The 20,140-nt window shown below is 44.6% G+C and overlaps 1 protein-coding gene across 11 annotated transcripts in view; it reads right to left on the minus strand.

Annotated features, from left to right (window-relative positions):
- Positions 1 to 6,656: 6,656 nt before the first annotated feature.
- The window catches only part of ERCC6L2 (ERCC excision repair 6 like 2), a 104,987-nt gene continuing 91,503 nt past the window's right edge, over positions 6,657 to 20,140 (minus strand). For all 11 annotated transcript variants that reach the window (XM_025197675.1, XM_025197673.1, XM_025197677.1 and 8 more), the window contains 2 exons: positions 17,287 to 17,492; positions 6,657 to 9,632 (listed from right to left, as the gene is read on the minus strand). In XM_025197675.1, coding sequence (XP_025053460.1) covers positions 8,675 to 9,632; positions 17,287 to 17,492 — 1,164 coding nt within the window. In that variant the 3' untranslated portion in view covers positions 6,657 to 8,674. The remainder of the gene's footprint in view (positions 9,633 to 17,286; positions 17,493 to 20,140) is intronic.

The following is a 20,140-nucleotide window of genomic DNA, read 5'->3' on the forward strand; positions in this document are numbered from 1 at the left end:
TCGTAGCACGGGGAGGAGGAGTGATGGGCGCGGTTAGCAGCGTTCCCACCCGTGCTGATTGGCAGGGGGCGGCAGACGCTGCCCGGTTAAAAGGGGGAGCGTGCCAAAACAACGGGGGGGACCCGCGTAATATCGGAGAGGACTGATCACCCTCGCCGGAGGTCCTGCGTCCGCGAAAACCTGGACGGCCCCATCACGATTTGGTATACCATCTGAGCATACTTAAGAGCTCCCGAGGAATCGGAGAACTAGATTCCTGATACAGCTGTACGAGTTTGTTGCCTGAAATAGTGAGTAAAGCGATTTTCTTATCTCACTGCCTCCCCGGTGTGTTTCTGTCGACGGAGGGAGAGACAGAAGGAGGAGGAAAGGCCCGAACCCTTTTGTCCCCGACCTATTCGAGTGGATTGGGCTCAACCACCCATAGTTAGGTTGCACATGTACAAAGAACAGAATTATGATTGAATACTCAATCTCAGATATCTTAATTTTGGGAACTTTGTGCTACAATCATAGGCAGAATTCAAGGTAGGACTAATGTCGCAGATTTATATTCAGATCCTATATATTCTACTTTCCTTGGTTGAAGCACTCTTGAGCCATGAAGAGACTGAATACAGACATCCCTATGCAGTGTGCAGAAGGTGGGGAGGCACATAATACCTAGTTTCTAAACAACACTCTTCCTTAGCAAATCTAAAGGGCTTTATAAAATGGGCAAGTACCATTTTCCACACAAAGAACCCGCTTCCCCTACACATCCACGCACCTTAGAGGTGTCAGAATCGCAGTTTACCAGACTGGAGATTTGTGCTAGTCCATTCTTGGGGCCTCACATTGTCCCATGTTGTCCTCCACAGCAGTCTACCTTGTAAGGGGAATGCGCTTCACTTAATGAGGGAGAATGGAGTCCTTCTTCTGTGTATTAGAAAGATCCACAACCCAAATGGCCTCATAAAGGAAACCTGCTTTCCAGATCTCCACTAGAACTAGCCCATTTCTGTACTGCCCCCTCCCCTCATTTCTGAGGTCCCTTTGTGTTCTACTTGGGACCTAATCAATGTGGTACAGTATCCCAGATAATGGTTATAAAGGTTCACATACCTTTGTTGGAGGAAAAAACCCCCAAAAGAATCTTTTCCCATTTTTCTCATTATCTTAAGTATATAGCTTGAGTGCATCTTGGTTTATGTAAAACTATTTAGAAATATTAGCAGTACTGACCAAGTCAGAAAGTGTAGGATTATCCTCTCATTATTAAAAATGTAAATCTAATTGGTGTGTTTGGCATGCGTTTTGGGCAAGAGCCAATAAAAGAGTTAGGTACCTACAAGTTAGACGCTAACACCTAACACTGAGGTTCCTGGCCTCCAGAGTCGAGTCCAGAAGCCTGTGTTAGGCACCTTTGCTACGTATACAGTGCATGTATAGAGACAGACGGCTCAGAATGGCACCTCCAAAAAACTAGGACACTGAGCGTGGAGCTGCCTAGTACTACCCTACAATCAAAGCTAAACACAGGGATATGTATGAACGTCTGCTTTTCTCAGAGTTTAGGTATACGAATCAGGGCTCCTCCATTCGTTCAAAATGCAGAGTCTAGAATTCGCCTCCAAGGACAGGTATCCACAACTATTATTTCTGGAAGAATTGAGAAAAAAAAAAATCACATTTTTTGTTTTTTTAAATAGAGCTGGAGGAGGAAGGGATGCTCACCTGTTATACATGTATAGCAGTGGTACCAACTTTTGGACTAACAGACCACTGTTAGCCTCAAAAATCTCTCTCAGGGGCTACTGTACACCTTCCAAGGAGACTCCAACATCTTTAGGCAACTTGTTCCAGACAGTAACCATCCTCACAGAGTTCCTGCCCTGCAATTTAAGACCATTACTTCCTGTCCTGTCTCCTATGGCCACACAGAACAGTCAGTCCCACCCTTCATGCATTTGAAGACTTACCAAATTGCCTCTCTCAAGCTCCTCTTCCCCAGACTAAATAATTTCAGTTCTTCTAACATTTTTGTGTAAAGCACATTTTTTAGATCTCTAATAATTTTTGTTGCTCTCTAATGGGTTCCTTCCTATTTGTCTGTCGGTGGTACTGAACCTTTTGTAACCCAAGGCACCCCTGGATAGACTCAAGGGACACCTCTGAAAAAGCTAGCTCTCATTTTTCTGCAGTCAAAAAAGGGTGAAAGCTAATAGAGCAGGCTTTCTGTTGCAAAGAACTCGGAAAGACCATAACTATGGATTTCTGTTTGAAATCTTCAGGTTTATCTTGTGAATCATATTTGTAAACCTAACCTTGCTAACACTGTGTGGCACCCTGAAGCACCCCTGAAAAGATTGCAAGGCACCACAGGGTACTGTGGCACCCTAGTTGAGGATCAGTAGTCTATGTTTTTCTTGTAATGCAGTGCCCAAAACTGAACATAGTACTCCAGGTGAGTCCTCGCCAGTGCTGAACAGAGGAAAAGTATCACTTCCTTTGACTTGCTGGTTACACTCATGTGTGTCATTATCCAAAAACATCTACTGAACTGGATGCCTCAAGGCATTTAAGCAGAGGAATACTTACAACCCGGATCCTAATCATGGGCTGTTCTCTATATACAAAAACACAGTACTCTAGGCAAATGGAACAGGGAAGCATGTAGTGAGTTCAGGTGACTGTACTTAGACTGATTCCCCTTAACTCCTGCTTTAGGAGTCTAAAAGTCCCTTAGAAGGCCTAGAACCTATACGTAAAATACAGTTCAAAATTGAAAATCAAGAGTACTTTAGGAAACCACCACACCTCTTCTACGCCAAAGGTGATCATATACGTTTGTTGTTGGATTCTGATACATCAGACTGACATTTGATCATAACTGCCAACAGTCATCTATTCTGAATCAGCTGAGTATAGATCATTTATAAAAGCTAATTTGTGTGCTAGGGAATCAAAGCTATTTTGCATGTAATGTATGTCACCTGTCAAAGGAAGTGGATGAAGTTGTCAACACAGGCCTTTGTTATGACTACCTATGCACAGCCTCTTTTCCCCCATCAGTTCCTCTTTGATGGATCCATGCTAAATACTTTGATTACAGGATGCATTAGAAAGGCAGAGGGTGCTCAAGTAGCAATCAAAGTGGGCTCATGGTGTCACAGTAAAACTGTGTGCCCATACTCGCCTGTATTCTTGGATGGCAGATGCCAATACCACATTAGCTTCCTCATAAAAGAGTTTATCTGGGATTTCACAAAGATGCCACTGGTGGAGGTTGCATGTGGGGTGTATCTGAATCAGTCTGTCTCTCAAAACTATCCTACTCCAAGCCATTTTATGGACATTACGGACTGGCTACAGCCCATCTGGGATTGTATTCAACTTTTGCCACTGTATCCTTTCACCCAACTGACTTTCCACTACCACAACCTGGGTTTGTTTGTTTGTACCCTGCCTGGCACAAACAGCACACCATGACATCGTGTTCTATTACTGGACTCCCAAAGGTGAAGAACAAAACCTCTTAATACCAAAATATAGCTTCCTGAGACAAACAAAATTAACCCAGACATAGCCATGACAAAGATCAGGAAGAAGGAAAAATTACTGTAATAACATGAAAGTTACCCATGTAAATGGAAAATACTAGGGCTCTTGTACAAGTGATGGGGGTTTAGTTCTATAAATTGAAATGGTGGGTTTTTAACTGCAACACTTAAAAACTCACCATTTCAATTTAGGGGCTTCCATCACTGTTATAGCAAAGGGCCCAATGCTTTTTTGCTTTTTTTCCCCGTGGCGCCCGCCCACGTCTCCCGCAGCAGGGGGACAAGCTGCTGGTGGGCCAACCAGCTCCTGAGCTATGGGGGGCCCTGGTCCGTGTTGACAGCACCCCCTGGGGTTGCCTGGGTGGGTGCTACCCCAGCTTGGGCAGCACCCACCTGCTAGCCACCTGCCTGGGTGGCCCCAGGGGGCACCGCCGACGTGGAGGGAAGGGCTGGGGCCCCTGCAGCTCAGGGCCCATCAGCAGCTCACCCCACAGCTGCGGGAGAGGCAGGAAGGCAGGGTCTACAGAAAAAAGGAAAGGATTAGGCCCCTCATCGCTTTTTTTGTTTCTTTTTTTCCCAGCACAGCCTGCCTGCACCATCTGCTCCTGGGCTGAGTGGCACCTGAGCTGCAGGGGGGCCTGGTCCTTCCTTCTGCAGTGGCGACAGCCTCCGGGGCCATCCAGGTGGGGTGCTAGCTGTGTGCGTGCTCTCCTAGCTTGCAAGCAGCACCCGCCAGATCAAACTCTTTCCTTAGCCTGCGTGGGGAGCAGTGCCCGGTGGGCTTCCAGTGTGCGGGCTCAGGGAAGAGTTGGATCCACCGGGTGCTGCCTGTGACTGGGGCAGCACCTGTGCAGCTAACACCCCACTTGGGTGGCCCCAGGGAGCACCACTGCCATGGAGGAAAGGACCGGGCCCCACACAGCTCAGGGGCTGCTCGGCCCAGCAGCAGCTCATGTGGACAGGCTCCACCAGGAAAATAAATAAATAAAGAGGCAGTGAGGGGCCCGATCCTTTTTTCCCACCCCCTTGGACCCTGCCCACCTCTTCTGTGGCCAGGGGGGCAAGTTGCCAGTGGGTGCTGAGCTGCGGGGGGCCCTGGTCCTTCCCTCTGCTGGGGTGGCACCCCGGGGCCACCCAGGTGGGTGGCTAGTGGGTGGGTGCTGCCTGAGCATCCATGGAAGAAAGGACCAGGGCACCCCTACAGGTGCACACCTAGGTCATATACTAATCACCTAGAGGGCAGTCCAGCATAACAAACACATTCAAAAGACAAACAAACAAACAAACCAACCAAAAGAACCACACAATGAAAAGTTACCCTATTGTTTCTTGAAAATACTCAGAATGTAACTAACATGCATCATGCATGGCAGAAGAAATACAAATCAATTAGTGAACAATAATGACAAATAGAGAAAGCAGCAAATGGAGGCTCCAAGTGGCAAACCCATCTTTGCAGATATAACAATAGAGGCCTTGCATCAGCATTTTGGACCAAACTGTTCTACTACAGGCAGGAATTACAAATACGTGAGCAATATGATCAATGACCCTGTTGACTCTTAGCATAAGTATGTTGTTGGGGCTGATCTCAAGTGGTGATGCACCTGTTTGACAGTCATATCAGAATGTAATTTTAATAGCAGAAATACTTCAACAGAAGACTAATATTGATTAGTAAAGTACAATCTTATCACTGTGTTTTAAGCATGGATACCAATGCGTGTATTTATGGCCACATTTTATAAGAATGTCTAGCCACTGCACATGCTGCAATATACACGTACAAATAAGGATTATGAAGGCAAAGTGACTGCATGGACAAGTAACCAGTTACATGTCTAGTGAGCAACTTACACAGGCAGTTGGCTCACCATTGTTTCACAGTTACTTCACTTTTATATTTAAAATATACACAGTGCATTATTAAATATATATATTTTTTTCCAGAGCACAGTATTTACACAGGGTAATCCAAATTGATTAATGGAAGAAACCATCATTTTTCCATTACAAACATGAACAATACATATTTTAATTACTTCCCCATAATTTTATTTTCATATTAGATTGCTCAAACACTGGAATAAACTAATTGACAAAATCCACCTTGTATTTCTGAAGATAATCAGATTGGTCTTGAAATCTATTATAAAATAGGGGCAGGGAGGGTGCCAAAAGAAAGAGTTACCTAAAAAGCTGGTCTGTGGCATTCACTGGATACCTTCCTATCTGATAACAGTGATAGCCATGTAGAATCTACCTCATTGATAAAGGCCCCTGGCTCACTGGAATACTTGAATGGTAAGCAAAGTTACCAAGTCATTTCAAACTGGCCAGGAACTAATTAAAATAAGTAATGTATAGGATGAAAAGCTCCATGGATCCATTATCTGAGTTACTGATTCTCATAAAAAACATTAATTTATGCTTTAAAAATGTGAGAACGATTAGACAGACATTGAGTTCTCATATGTTTTTTTCACTCCTTCCTAAAGAGTGAAGCCATATTTGAGAACATCAGAGATTATGCTGGAGTAACTTGAAAGAGGATTTTGGGCATAGTGACAGCTCCTTAATTTAAACAAGGGTGTATTTGGGGTTGGGGGGGGTAACAGAGTCATTACTGACTTTATGCACACTGGCATAAAATAGCAATTCATGTCATTAAAACAGTTACATTTAAAACGAGCATAAGCTGTATCACAGTAGGATACAAAACAGCGAATGTGCAATTAAAGTTGTATATTGCAGTAGCTATGAAGACACCGCTCAGTTTTAGTTTCATATTGGCAAAATAGTGATCCATAACTCATGCCCCGTGGTGTTGTGCTACTCAAGAAGTATCTATCTGAGGGGTGTACAATTATTGGGGCCCAAGGGCCACACAGGCTGTTTTGGTGAGCTGTTGTGGGCTGGGTCACCCCCTCCCCTCCTCTCCTCTCCTCACCCCATGCAATAACTCATCAAAATCCCCTATGTGGGATGAGGCCCCAGGCAGCAGTATTCAGGAGTGGGACGGGCGGGCAAGGCCGGGATCACAGGGTGGGGTTGCGGGGTGGTGATGGCATGGGGCCGGGAGTCATTACTGACTTTATGCACACTGGCATAAAATAGCAATTCATGTCATTAAAACAGTTACATTTAAAACGAGCATAAGCTGTATCACAGTAGGATACAAAACAGCGAATGTGCAATTAAAGTTGTATATTGCAGTAGCTATGAAGACACCGCTCAGTTTTAGTTTCATATTGGCAAAATAGTGATCCATAACTCATGCCCCGTGGTGTTGTGCTACTCAAGAAGTATCTATCTGAGGGGTGTACAATTATTGGGGCCCAAGGGCCACACAGGCTGTTTTGGTGAGCTGTTGTGGGCTGGGTCACCCCCTCCCCTCCTCTCCTCTCCTCACCCCATGCAATAACTCATCAAAATCCCCTATGTGGGATGAGGCCCCAGGCAGCAGTATTCAGGAGTGGGACGGGCGGGCAAGGCCGGGATCACAGGGTGGGGTTGCGGGGTGGTGATGGCATGGGGCCGGGGCTAGATCAGAACCAAGTTGCACAGGTTCCATGAGCAGGGGCATGCAGGGAGTGGATCACAGCTCTGCCCCATCCCAGCCCCATGATCCCAGCCTCAGCCCTGGATGCAGCTCCCCACCCGCCCGCACACCCTGCCCATGCGGCTCCCTGGAGCCGCATGTGGGGCTGGGATCATGGAGTAGTGCCAGTGTGGAGCTGGGGCAAAGCTGGAAGCCACCACTGGGCCTCACTGGCAGGCCGCAGCTGGGGAGAGAGGAAGGCTGTGTGCCTCGCGGAGGAAGCTTGGGAAGGAGGCAGGGGCAGGGAACAGCCATGTGTCACCACTGAGCCCAAGCGAAGGGAAACTTAACTTCCTTCCCTCCTCCCCTCCTCTCCCCTCCCCCAGCCCGGGGTACACAGCCCACAGGCAGTGGAGGGAAGAGGATGGACCCAGCGGCGACTCTACACCCTGCCACTTGGAAGCAGCGGCCAGGACCAGGCTGGGGTTAAAGGAGGTGCTGGGGGATCCCCATCTCATACCAGTCTGCAGCTTGCCTCAGGATGCCTGTGTGGTGGCAGCAGTCCCCAGTTCTCCCATCTCGGTGTGTGGCATAGTGGCATGGGATCAGTGGCAGTGATGGGTGCCCCAGTGAGGGCACTGCATCTGAGGCTGGTTTCTGTGAAGACTGTGTGCTGCTGGATGGGGAGCTTCATCTGGGGCTGCTCGCCATGGAGACTGTGTGTGACTGTGCAGGGAGCTGTGTTCAGGGATGCAGCTCCCCGCCTGGCCGTGTGCGGTCCATGGAGACCAGCCTCCAGCCCCAACTCTGGATGTGGCGCCTTCACTGGAGCTTCCGTGTTGCTCTACTCTGTTCCACACCACTACACCCCACACCAAGCCGGCAGAGCTGGGGGCTGCCACTGCTGTGCACGCATCTCGGGGGAGCTGCAGGATGGCACGGGACAGGGGTGCCCCAACACCGCCCAGCAGGGCTGAAGGACCCACCATGGGCTGGGTAAAAATTGTTCTGTGGACCAGATCCAGTTCATGGGCTGTATTTTCCCATCCCTGATCTATCTTGTTATGCTTTACACTCAAATGATTACAGCAGTATTACTGGTGTAATTCTTCTCAAGTCCTACCAAAGTTGAAGTCGTAAAGGGAAAGTTTGCACCTTCTTATCCTTGTGTCCATTGTAATAGTCCTGCAACTTGCCATTCCTTCCATTTATTCCCTGTACGTGCATAATAAGGTTAGACAAAACTTGCCTAGGATGGTTTAGAGAGGAATGATCCTGCCTCAAAGATAGGGTTGGATTAGATGACCTCTGGTGGTCCAGTCCAGCCCTACTTTCTTATGATTCATAAATTTAAAGATCAAGTTTTAAAAATACACTGAATTACTAAAACCATACTGCAATCTCTACCTTGTTCATTACACAGTAACATACTATCTTAGACTATCTTACCCTATGCCCCAAGGGCAATAAGACTGGAGCATAATAAATCTGAAAATTGTCTGATAATTTATGCTACTAATACCAGTGAATATTCTTAATCACTTTGCAACTGATTAGCTTGGTACCCGAGATGTAAGATAAATGTACACATCTATGCATCTAGAGATGTGCCAGGCACAGGTTCAGTTGCATTATATTTTTTCCACAGAAAATTCTCATTCTTTTTCCAAAGAGAACTTTCACATGCTTCTTCCTTTTTTGTCAGAGCAGCAAGAGGCGCTCTCTCACACAGCTCCTTGATGACTGCCACATCTGTCAGCTTCCCAATGCTCTCATCATTCTCCTCATTCAGCATATCCCAGAAGTCTTTTGGTCGTTCTTTTGCTTTCGATGCAGGCTCTGAAGGGAATCTTCTTGGCAGCTGGGTAGGCCTATTTCCATCACTTTTGAAGAGGTCACTGAGAATAGAGGTGTCTCCCAGTAAGTCTACAAAAGAGTTTTTCTTGCAGAAGAGTTTCTCACCGTTTTCTGACTGAGACAGGGATCTTTTTCTCGGAGACACTGTCCCCTCTGAGTCTTGCTGTCTGCAAGTGGCATTTGCAGACAGCACCTCAATTATTTCTGATTTACTGCTTAATGAGCCAGATGCCATAAAATCTTTGAATGCCCGACTGTTTCTGCCACTGATGCTATCTTGGGTAATGACAGTGGGCAATTGTTTATACTCGGCATTAAGACACACACCATCTTGTATGCAGGAGTTATTGTGAACTTGCTCTGTTTCTACTTTATGTCTTTTTTGGCTACATATTTCTGTAGTTTCATGGGGAGGATCTTCAACTGCTGAAGCACTAGACCGTGATTTCCTAAATTTAATAGGGGACTTTCTCTTTCTGGAATGAGCTGAACACATCTCATCTTCCTCACATCTATCTGAAACACACGCTGGAACCTCAATTGTAAAAATGTTCTCTAACTCTGGGTACTTTGCTGCATAAAAATCTTTCAACATTTTCTGTCGTATTTCTGATGTTGCTTTTGCAATGTGTTCTGCAAGTTCTTCCACTGAAGCCATATTGAAGTAGGAGACCATTTCCTCAAATTGTTTCCTGCAGCCATCAATAAATAAATTTAAAAAATGTTAATTTGCCATCTTTAAATTTACAAAAAACCAAACCCCACTAAAAGTATAAAATAAAAATCGGTTCACTTAGGTTATTTACATATCACAACTTTAGTGGACATCATGTATTTTACAATCATGTATTTAGACAAATATGATGTAGAGGCAGGATTTTTCAAAAGGGACATTCACACTTCACTTGCATTGGATTTTACATTAAAAAGCCCCATGATATGATGTATGAACACTCCTGGCAGTAGAAACCAGAATCCAAGTCTCCTCCCTCCCATATAACTGCCTGGCCACTGAACTAGTCATTTCACTGGCCCTATGCTCCTAAGTCACTTTTGAAAGCGTTATCCTCATACAATAAATGGAATGCTGTATCCGTGACAACCCAACTTCTGCATTTAACCTTTCGTCATGAAGCTGTTTGCCCTTTAAATGTTTTGTGTTTTCATTGTTTATAACAATAATTAGGCTTAGCTTGAGTATTTCCTGACAATAACCTTCTGATTAACCTCCTGACAGATTCTGAACATGGACTGATACGTGTTTTACTATGACAGGACCCTAGCTCTGATGTCCAGTGTAATAAAAAACCCATCTACATGAACCTCGGTCTGGCTTAGGACCATATAGATCAATCTAAAATACTTCACACCATCTGATTAAGCAGAACCTATGCTATACATTTTCTGTAGGCCTGATCTTTGGAGTTGTCTATTCTGCATGCTTGAAACTGGCTTAACTCCTTCCTCAATGTATAAAACAGCCATTAGTGTAGGCTTCTGGGCTTACACAGCCTTTATCTTTTAGAACAGAAATCAAGATTTGATGCTAAGAATCTTTGGGGAGTTCTCAGGGCTCTTTAAATAAAAGATGCAGCTGATAAGGAGTCGGTCACTGGACTAAACAGAACCTACCACAATGTCTATTTTGCAATGAGCTCTTTTTAAAGCAAGTGTTTTCATTTTTAATATTTCAGTCAATCTGGGAGAAGAAAGTGGGATAGAAGTGTTGTTGGGTACTGATAATGATTTACAGTACATAGTTTCATAGTGCTTAGGGTCAGAAGGGACCTAAACTGTCCAACAGGTCTGCCCCCCTGCCACGGGCAGGAATGGGTGCTGCAGTAGTATCACCCCAGTCAAATATCTGTCCAGCCTTCTCTTGAAGACCCCCAAGGCAGGAGAGAGTACCACCTCACTTGGGAGCCCATTCCAGAGCCTGGCAGCCCTAACTGTAAAGTAATGTCCCCTGATGTCCAGCCTGAACCTTCTCTCTAACAATTTGTGGCCATTATTCCTAGTAACCCCGGGTGGTGCCAAGGGGAATAGAGCCTGCCCCAATTCTCGCTGGCCACCCCCCCAGTGAGTTTGTAAACAGCCACCAGTCACCAGATCCCCTCTCTGCCTTCTCTTGTGGAGGCTGAATAGGTTCAGGCCCTTTAGCCTCTCCTCATAGGGCCTGCCCCACTGCCCCTTGACCATGCAAATGGCCCTCCTCTGAACCCTCTCAATGCTAGCCACATCCCTCCTGAAGTGCGGCGCCCAAAACTGGACGCAGTAATCCAACTGTGGCCTGACCAGTGATGCATAGAGGAGAAGGATCACCTCCCTGGACCTGCTTGTGATGTGTATTAAAAGACTACCATCATTATTTTACAGAAATCCCAATCCCATAGGAAAGAGAACTAATAATAGATAATTATAATTCAGTAAAATTTCCTGATTCACAATGGTGATAAGTGCAAGGTAAAGCCTATGTCCAACTCTACTCCAGAAAACTAAAGGTGACACTCAATGACTGGCAATCCATTTAAGAAGCCTAAACATGAAGAGGGACCTAAGCTAGGACCCTCATCTCACCAAATGTGTGTTTTTTACTAATTTCAGAATTACAAAAAGGAAAACATGTTAAACTGAGTAATTCATCCTAAACTGCTACCTGATCCAATGGAGAATTTGGATGAAAGATCTTATCAAAAGAGAACATCCATAGAGCCAAACAAAAACAACTACAAAAATACTTATTTTAAGTACATGGTAAAGTTTCAGTACACACTGGGTACATCTACATGAGACTATGTTGCTGCAGCTCATCGCAACAGTGATGTACCGTTGGCAGACACAAACTGTGATGCCTACACTACTGCACAGCAGCGCAACTGCTACTGCACAGTAGGGTTGGAAACAACCCATGTGCCACCAGGACTGTGAGGTAGGAAACTGCTTTAGTAAGTACTAAATGACTGTGCGGTAACAACTGCACAGTTGGGTGCATATGTAGATGCACCCACTGAATGTCAAGACCTAAAACTTCTTGTTTAGACATCCTTTTAAAAATAAAGTTAAATCAGAACACTGTGAATACATCCCCCCTCTCAGGACTGCTGGGAGATTATCCATTTCAGGTAGGGTGCAGATAACTTTAAAGACCGCTCTTTTTTTTTTTGGTCAATGCTACTCTCAACTGACTTTGAAGCAAAAACCTTAAGGTGAAAATTCTGTTAGTCAACTTCTGACACCTTAGCCACTCAGGGTAGAATTCAATTTCCTTTTGCATGTCTTACTGACAGTTTTCTAGCTAACTGGCCGTCTCTGGCCCCTGTCTTGTACTTTGGATACATAAGCACAGTTCTCTGCAGATAAACTATACACGCAGACTAGGGACAGACATTACACATAAACCGCCTTAAGTGATCAGAAACTGGTTTAAACCTGTAACAGAACAGATGTTCAGTGCACATAAACCAGTTTGAAAATGGCTGAAACTGGTTTGAGATAAACCTGGTTGAATGTAGTATCAGAGTTAACTGATTTGGCTCAAACCAGTTTATGCAATGTCTGCCCCAGACCCCTTGCTGGTTTAAGATAAAAGACACCCCCAGCACCCAACATGCTCTCTGGGGTAGGCAGGGCTTTCTGTTCCACATCAGGGCTGGCCCCTCCCCTCTGCATCTGCCTAGTTTCTCCATGCTAAAAAGGGATTATTCTCCCTGCCCCTCTGCTTTAGCAGACACTTCCGGATTAGCTAGCAGACCACATGCTGGCTATAGTCTATGCTGTGGGAGAGACAAAGGCAGACTGGCTTTTTGGAGCTAATCAACAGGTAGCTTAATGTCCTTCCTTGGAAACGTTTGAAAAGAGCTGTTTGCTCCCCTCCCTCCCCCTCACCACTCTCTGTTAAGCAAAAATTTCCCCCTCCCCTCTGCCTTTGCCAAGGTGGCTATGTATTAGCCAGCAGACCACATACTGGGTCTGTGCTGAATCAACAGCACAGCTGGTAATGTCTCTCTGTTGTTTTCTTAATGGGGCAATAAACAATGAGATAAGAGCGATAAACACTGTTATCAGCTCCCCCCTCCCTCCCCCCCCACACCAACTTGCTTGCCTGTCAGTTTGCTGCAGACAGTATACAGAAGCAGGGAGGGAGAGTGAACAGCTCTGTATCATCAAGAAATGCATGTACTGCACCCCTGCCCCCCACCCTTGCCTCAGAGTGCTAGCCTAGGGCTGCAGGCTGGCAACACCCCCACTCTTTGAGCAGCGAGTGGGGAAAAGCCTGGGACTGCAGGCATGGAGGGGGCTCATACCCTACCCTAATCAGAGCCCTGCTGGGGCCTGTCCACACCCCCCTCAGTTTAGCTCTGTGGAAGGGCAGGGAGGGCTGCTCTAGTGCTCCCTGGCTTCCAGCCTGAGCTATTGCAGGCATGTGTCTGAATTTCCTCAGTCCAGGGGGATTGTCTGTATGGTTGGAAACCAGTTCAGCCTAGCCAGGTTAGACTAACCTGCAGCGGTTGAATCAATTCAGGCTCAGGCTTTTTGAATGTCTGTCCCTGGCCATAGTGTATATAGATGCATACATGTGGAAGTACCCAAAAAAAAATGAAGGGGGGGGGTCATGGAGGTGGAGAAGGACCCTCCCATGTACAGCTTCTAGAAGCTGAAGGGTTAGGACACTCATGCAGAAGTGGGAGACTTGGGTTCTAGACCTTTGTCACCCACAGGGAGTTTGAACCTCTGTCTCAGAGGGCAGAAACAAATGGTGGCACAAACATCTATACCCTTTGTTGCACCACATCAGTGGCTATGACAAAAAGTAGTGTAAGAAGTGTTCCTTTGTTGAGGTGGTCATCTATTTGATTGTGGGAGGAGTGCAGGCAGCCTGCAGCTGCCCACACTCTTCAGCCACCCAGGAGGGACAGGTGTTCAGGGGGTTTGAGGGACCTAATCCTGCTCAGCCCAGGAATTCCCACACAGGATTGAGCCTCTCAGGCCCTGGAGCACCTGCCTGGCATTCCCTGCTTGCAGATGCAGAGAGCTGAGGGCAGCTGTGGGTCCAGGACACAGCCACCCCCTGCCTGATCTACAGGATTTGGCTGGAACCAGTTCCACAGTGGTGTGATTGGGATGGAGGAATTTTGTGACCTACCCTAAATATGCTTTGCATGTCCCTCCGATCCCAACTGCATCATCGTTTTAATATCTGTCAGTGTCTCTCAAGTATTGGTCTTCTATCAGAAATGAACTCCTAAAGTTTTTTTTCATTAATACAGTTAAATTTCAGTCTATTTCTGGTACTGCAGCACTTTAACACCTGATAGCCAGTCCTTCTACAAATCTCACTGCCAGAGGCGTGCAATCATTTTTTATACTCTCTACCCTATTTACTATTTCATCTTTAGAATGTTCCTCAGGCTCTGTATACTGTAAAAGCTGCTATGCTAATTTCCTTAAGTCAGGCCTGGAAAATCATACAAATAAAACAGAACTGATTCAATACTGATACTGCAGTATGATTCTAGGCAAGTGCAAAAATAAAGCCCGAGTGCCATCATTCTGAATAATCATTAAAACCAAGGCATTGGAAGCACTTCACGTGCTTTTGAAGTGCTTCAAAGAACAAGTGGACAGACACGCATGCCATCTGAAGGGCTCCAAAAATGACTCTGACTCAAACAGCATCCATTAGAAAGCACTTCCAAATGATTCTCTGCATACCTCACAGGGACTGAAGTACTCTGGCAGGGGTTGTATATCTGTCTGTGGCTGCAGCGTTTCAACATGGAGTAGAATTTGAAGTGCTTGAAATGTTACATGTCTAGGACCTAAGGTCACTTCAGTAGCTATTCACATTGAAGTTAAGAGTTCCATGACATTTCAAAGAATGGCTAAGTTTATCAGTAAGCTAGGCTTATCATTACACCTCAGTAAAAAAAAAAACCAACAAAACACACTCACACACTATACAACACTTCTAATGCACTAAACTGTGCGAGTCTCATAGCTGAGCTTCTGGCTACCCATATATAACTTGTTGCCATTCAAATCACTTTGGGATACCTTTAAAAGGTTCAGATCTACAGACATTTAAAATGTACATAATCAAACACTGATTGCACCAGATTGTGCCTCTAGTCCCAAACATACCGCTGTTCAGTTTTAACTAGAGATTTCCTGCAAAATTCAACTGGCTTAGTAATAAAGGCCTATATGCAAACAAGAGGCCTGTTTTTATCCCTGGCATTCTCCATGTTAGGCCTCTATTACATCAAAGCTTAGCAGTTTCTGCATTTAGCTGCAGCATCTCAAATATCCTGTCTACAAACACCTGCTCTCTTCCTGAGGATTATTCACTTTAAACTCATTAGAATGCTCAGTCACAGAATTCAAGAGCTTGTTAAAATACAGGGGCTAACAAGAGGCTCCCGCTCTCATTTCACATGAAATAAGATTATTTTATTAATCATGTCTGAAACCATGTAAGGCAGAGGTTCTCAAACTGTGGTCCACGGACCACCACAGTTCCGCAAGCTCCATTCAGGTGGTCTGCAGAAAGGTTGCGGAACAATCGAGAATAACTGTACTTGTACGGTAAGACTACTGATATTAAAGTATGAGCTGTGTGCTTTGATTTGTAGAACAAAAAAAGTTTATTAAGTGGTCTGCTGAGACCCTCAGCAATTTTCAAGTGGTCTGTGGGAAAAAAAGTTTCAGAACCACTGATGTAAGGCTTTGAAATTAGTTTTTAAGAGTATAAATAGTTCAGGGCTACGAAGGCTTGACACTGACATCTTATTTTACCCCACATATGGTACTACTATCTAGGAAGATTAAAAAAAAAGCTTCCTTTTTCTTGACAAAACAAGTGACCTAAACCATAATATGACAATTCTCTCCTTTGGATAGAAAACTGTTATAAGCTGTTCTCTAAAGATGCTCAGTATTTTCCTGCTAGCCTATGTAAAGTGAAATTTTAGCTCCTGATATTTCATTTTTGCCCTCTAAAAAGCATTTTGCCATGATTAACAATCTACACAGTACACAAAGTACCCAATTAATCCTTTTAGAGAAGAAAAGGATTAAAAATGCTGTCTTAAATGTATATTTTAACTTTCAAGTGCTATATATACAGCACTTTTTCCATGTAACTTAAACTTACCTGATAGTTAAGTTATATTAAAAATCAACAGTACAAAGCTACAGAATAGATAAGCAAATTGAACTGGCTCAGTTTCAAGCTATTCTGGAAAGATCTTATAGTAATTTATGCCAACATTCCAATATCAGATCAGCACAACATTTATTTTAACCACAACACAGATAATTTACCCAGTTGTTAATGTGGATCGTGATCCAGTCTGCTTTTGTTCAAAAAGAACTTACTGCCAGCACTTTAAATATCCAAAGCCATGCATCTGTTTATACATATGCCTCTATGCATAGACCTTTCACCTTTCCAAATGTCAACTCTCCAGATTTCAGTGTTTGTAGAATTTTACTGCATGACTTCCTTCAAGTAGAAGGCAGCAGGATTGTTATGTCCCCCTCCATTTAGTAACACTATTTGGTATTAGTGTTATTTTTTTAAAAGCCTGCATGGGCTTGCTTCAGCTGATTTCACAAAGTCACTCTCTCAGCATCTTGACTGGCTAGAAAAAGTTTCTTCATTTCTGTGCCTGTGTAATACCTAACTATTGTAAAAGAACTTTCTCTTCTGCTGTTCTCGTCACCTGGAACAATGTACCACTATCTCTAGACTACTGGAATTTAAATGCTTCTATTGTTGTAACAACCAGTAGTGAAAAACAGGGAGCAAGAAAGAATAGGTAAGTTGGTCTTTTTTTCCACAGCCTGGAGAAAAAGCAGTAGAGAGGCAGTATGTTTTAGAAAATAATGAGCCCTACACTCAAAAAACAGTTGAGTTTTCTCTACAGTCTTTCAGCTGTAAGTGATGAGATCTGGGTAGTACCAGTAGCCAATCTAAAGTTCAACCTGTAACATTTCTCATTTTTATACAGTTTAATACTAGCTTGTAGTTTTGTGTAGAGCACACATACACCAAGAATCCTGGTGTGATAACATCTGCGTAGCTATGTAAAACATGTCATACTGATTCAACATGCTGAAACAATTTGTGGGTTCATTTAAGTTCATTAATCAATTCTAATACTCTGTGTATAGTGTGAGCTAAATTCTTCTCTTGTCATAGAAAGCCACCAGTGTTTCATGATTATGCCTAAATTTTATGACAAAAGGAAAAATTAATTTAACTGCCTGAAGAAAAACTCTTTGAAACCTGAGGATTCTGACTTCAGTCTTGCCACTCCTTCCCCGCCCCCCCCAGCAACTCACCTGCGGATTCCTGTAGGGGTCTTTCCAATCAAGAAGGTGGTTGAACCTACTCTGTGTACCTTTTTCTTTTTCTGAATGATGGGATGTGTAATACAGAGGTGAAACTGCTTGCCAGCCCTCTGTTGCCCTCTCTGCTGCCATCTCTCAGTGCTCTTCTTCACCGATGCGGCTTCTTTTGGATTTTCTTCTGGGCTTTCTTCATCTTTCTAACAAAAACACAAGACAGAAAAACACCAAAACCTTCTTTTCTATTTCAAAGAACAGATTTACTCTGTTTTCTTCCATAATGTGCCTCTGAATATGTTACACACCTTGTTTCTGAAAGGCAGAATGAAGGAAATAAAAGATCTTTCTTTGAAAATACTGGCCAGGAGCTGTAAGTAACTGAGTAGCAGCTTCTGCAGAATGAGCTTCTGTTTGGGGAGGACAGGGCAGGCGGTGAGAGTAAGTGTCCAGCATGCCCCTTGTGCTGCTCCCTGAGCAGCATTACTTATGCTTTCCCCTAGCAGAGGCAAAAATGACTATTACCATATTCCCTTGCTTATACTGCACACCCCCAATTCCAGCAGCCAAATTATGAAAAAAAAGGTGCACTTCTATATCACCCTAGTCATGGTTCAGCGATTAATGCAGTCACTGGGGACTCAAGAGACCACAGATCAATTCCCCATTTTGTCATAAAACTTCGTGTGAAATTCTCAACAAGTCAGTTTATCTTTCTGTGCCTCCTGTCCCCATCCTTAAAACAGGGAAAACACGGGAATTGTGGCATACATTATTTAAAAGATTGTGAGGTTCTCAGATACTACAGGATTAGGGCCCAAATACCTTAGCCTAGCACTATAGGGCTCCCTAAACTCAGTTACACCATCCAGACCATAGAGCAATGTAAAAACAAAATATTCCACATATGAATAGGTTATTGTCTCAATAAATACATCACTCCTTTCTTGCCTCATTTAGCACACTTACACAAACCATCTGTATTCACACTTAGTTTCTACTTAGTAGTGCATTTGTGTTCTCTATGTTACATGCCCCCCATACCTTATGCAAAATTCTCAATTACTTTAGACCAAAAAGCAAGAAAACTTTTCACATAAACAGTTTATGAAGTGCAGATGCTTGATATATAATATTTCATTCCCCCCCATCATCTTCTGTGAACACTGCTTTCAGTTGAAGTTTTAAAAAACCGCACTCACAGGCTGCATCCAGACGAGCACAAACGTTTGGTTCCAGAGGGACAACTTGCTGCAGGACACCTTGTGCTGCTGCTAGTTGTCCCTGGGGAACGCCCATGCCACGTGCCCTGTGGTGCACGGCAGGTTACCTCGGATGGGGCAGGAGAGGCTGGGGCCAGCAACTGTGCTGGCCCCAACAGCCTTACCTGACGTCCTAGGGGCCAGGGAACCTGCATCCATGTCGCTTCTGTAGCTTGAAGACTGGCCAGCAGCTGGAGTGTGGCTCCAGCCAGCCAGGCTCTGGTTTTGGGTGGTGCACATGTGCTGCCCCGCTTTTTTTCCGTGTGGGTTTTTTGGCCTATATCTCCAGTTGTCATAACCCCCCTCCTCCCCCAACTCCATGCTGCAAGGTTGCAGCCCAGGAAATGCCTGAATGTGCAGTATGTGGCATTGCAGACCCACCTGAGCCAAACAAGACCACTTCAATTTTATAATTGTTATTATATTCTACAGGTGACATCCAATAGATAAAAAAGGAAGTGTAGGTTGTAGCCGTGTCTAAGGACATAGGCAAACAAGGTCCTTTGGGTGAATCTTTTTTGGGTGAATTTTTTCCAACTATTTAAGTTCGTCTAATACAGGGGTGGGCAATTATTTTGGGTGGATGGCTGCTTACTGAGTTTTGTCAAGCCATCAAGGGCCACATGACAGGCAGCCTTGGGTAGATAAATATTAATTTTCAAAATTTTTTAGGGGCCCCGCAGGCTGGATAGAATGGCCTGGCGGGCCGCATCTGGCCCATGGGCTGCATTTTGTCCCCCCACCAATGTCTAATAAAAGATATCAGATTCACTCAAAGAACCTTGACTGCTAAAGGAAGCAACTCAAAAATATAAAAAAATTAAGGCTCATAGTTCAGCCGTAATCCTGCTATCTTGCTTCCATATTTTGATAGCTTTATGTGAACAAATACTATTACTAATAGGACACTTCCCAACAACCTTAATGCATACCTGAAAGGGAATAATAATAAGGCTGCACGTTAAATATTATGTTAACAGAGATCATATTAAAGAAGAGTTCGTGTACAAAGTGGTCTGATACTTATGGACATGAGATTAAGTAAGGTTATAACTGAAATAATCACTCAACATTTTAGTTGATCTACAACAATATATTTTGTAAATTTAACTAATTATGCATCAGCACAGCCAATTTCCTAAACAGATACTTTCACTCTATTTAGATGTTTAAGCTACTCCGTCCTCCAGCATAGTACAGGGGGAAGGGAAGAGCAAGGGAGGAAGTGGTGAAACCTTGTCAGGGGCTCCAGCCTGTTTGGGAGGAGGCAGCTGCAGAAGACTCTAGGAGACTCCAGGAGCGAGGAGCCCCCAGCCCTGACTGCTGCAGACACACAGAGAGAGGCGGCTCCAGTCATGTCTGAAAGCAAACCTGCAGATGAGCACCCACTCATTGTGGAGGCCCACAATGCCCCTCTGCAATGCAGGAGCCGCAGCTCCTCGCTGCCCCGCTCCCTCCGCAATGCGTTGCAGCTGCTGCCCAGTCTAGAGGCTCTGTGTGGCGGTCCTGGCCAGGGGCAGACCTCTCCCCACCTCGCTTCATGGCACCAGCTTCTCCCCTTCCTGCTGCTTAGAGCACACACAAATCAC

This window comes from Alligator sinensis, unplaced genomic scaffold (genome assembly GCF_000455745.1).
Source record: "Alligator sinensis unplaced genomic scaffold, ASM45574v1 scaffold240_1, whole genome shotgun sequence".
NCBI classification, from domain to species: domain Eukaryota; kingdom Metazoa; phylum Chordata; order Crocodylia; family Alligatoridae; genus Alligator; species Alligator sinensis.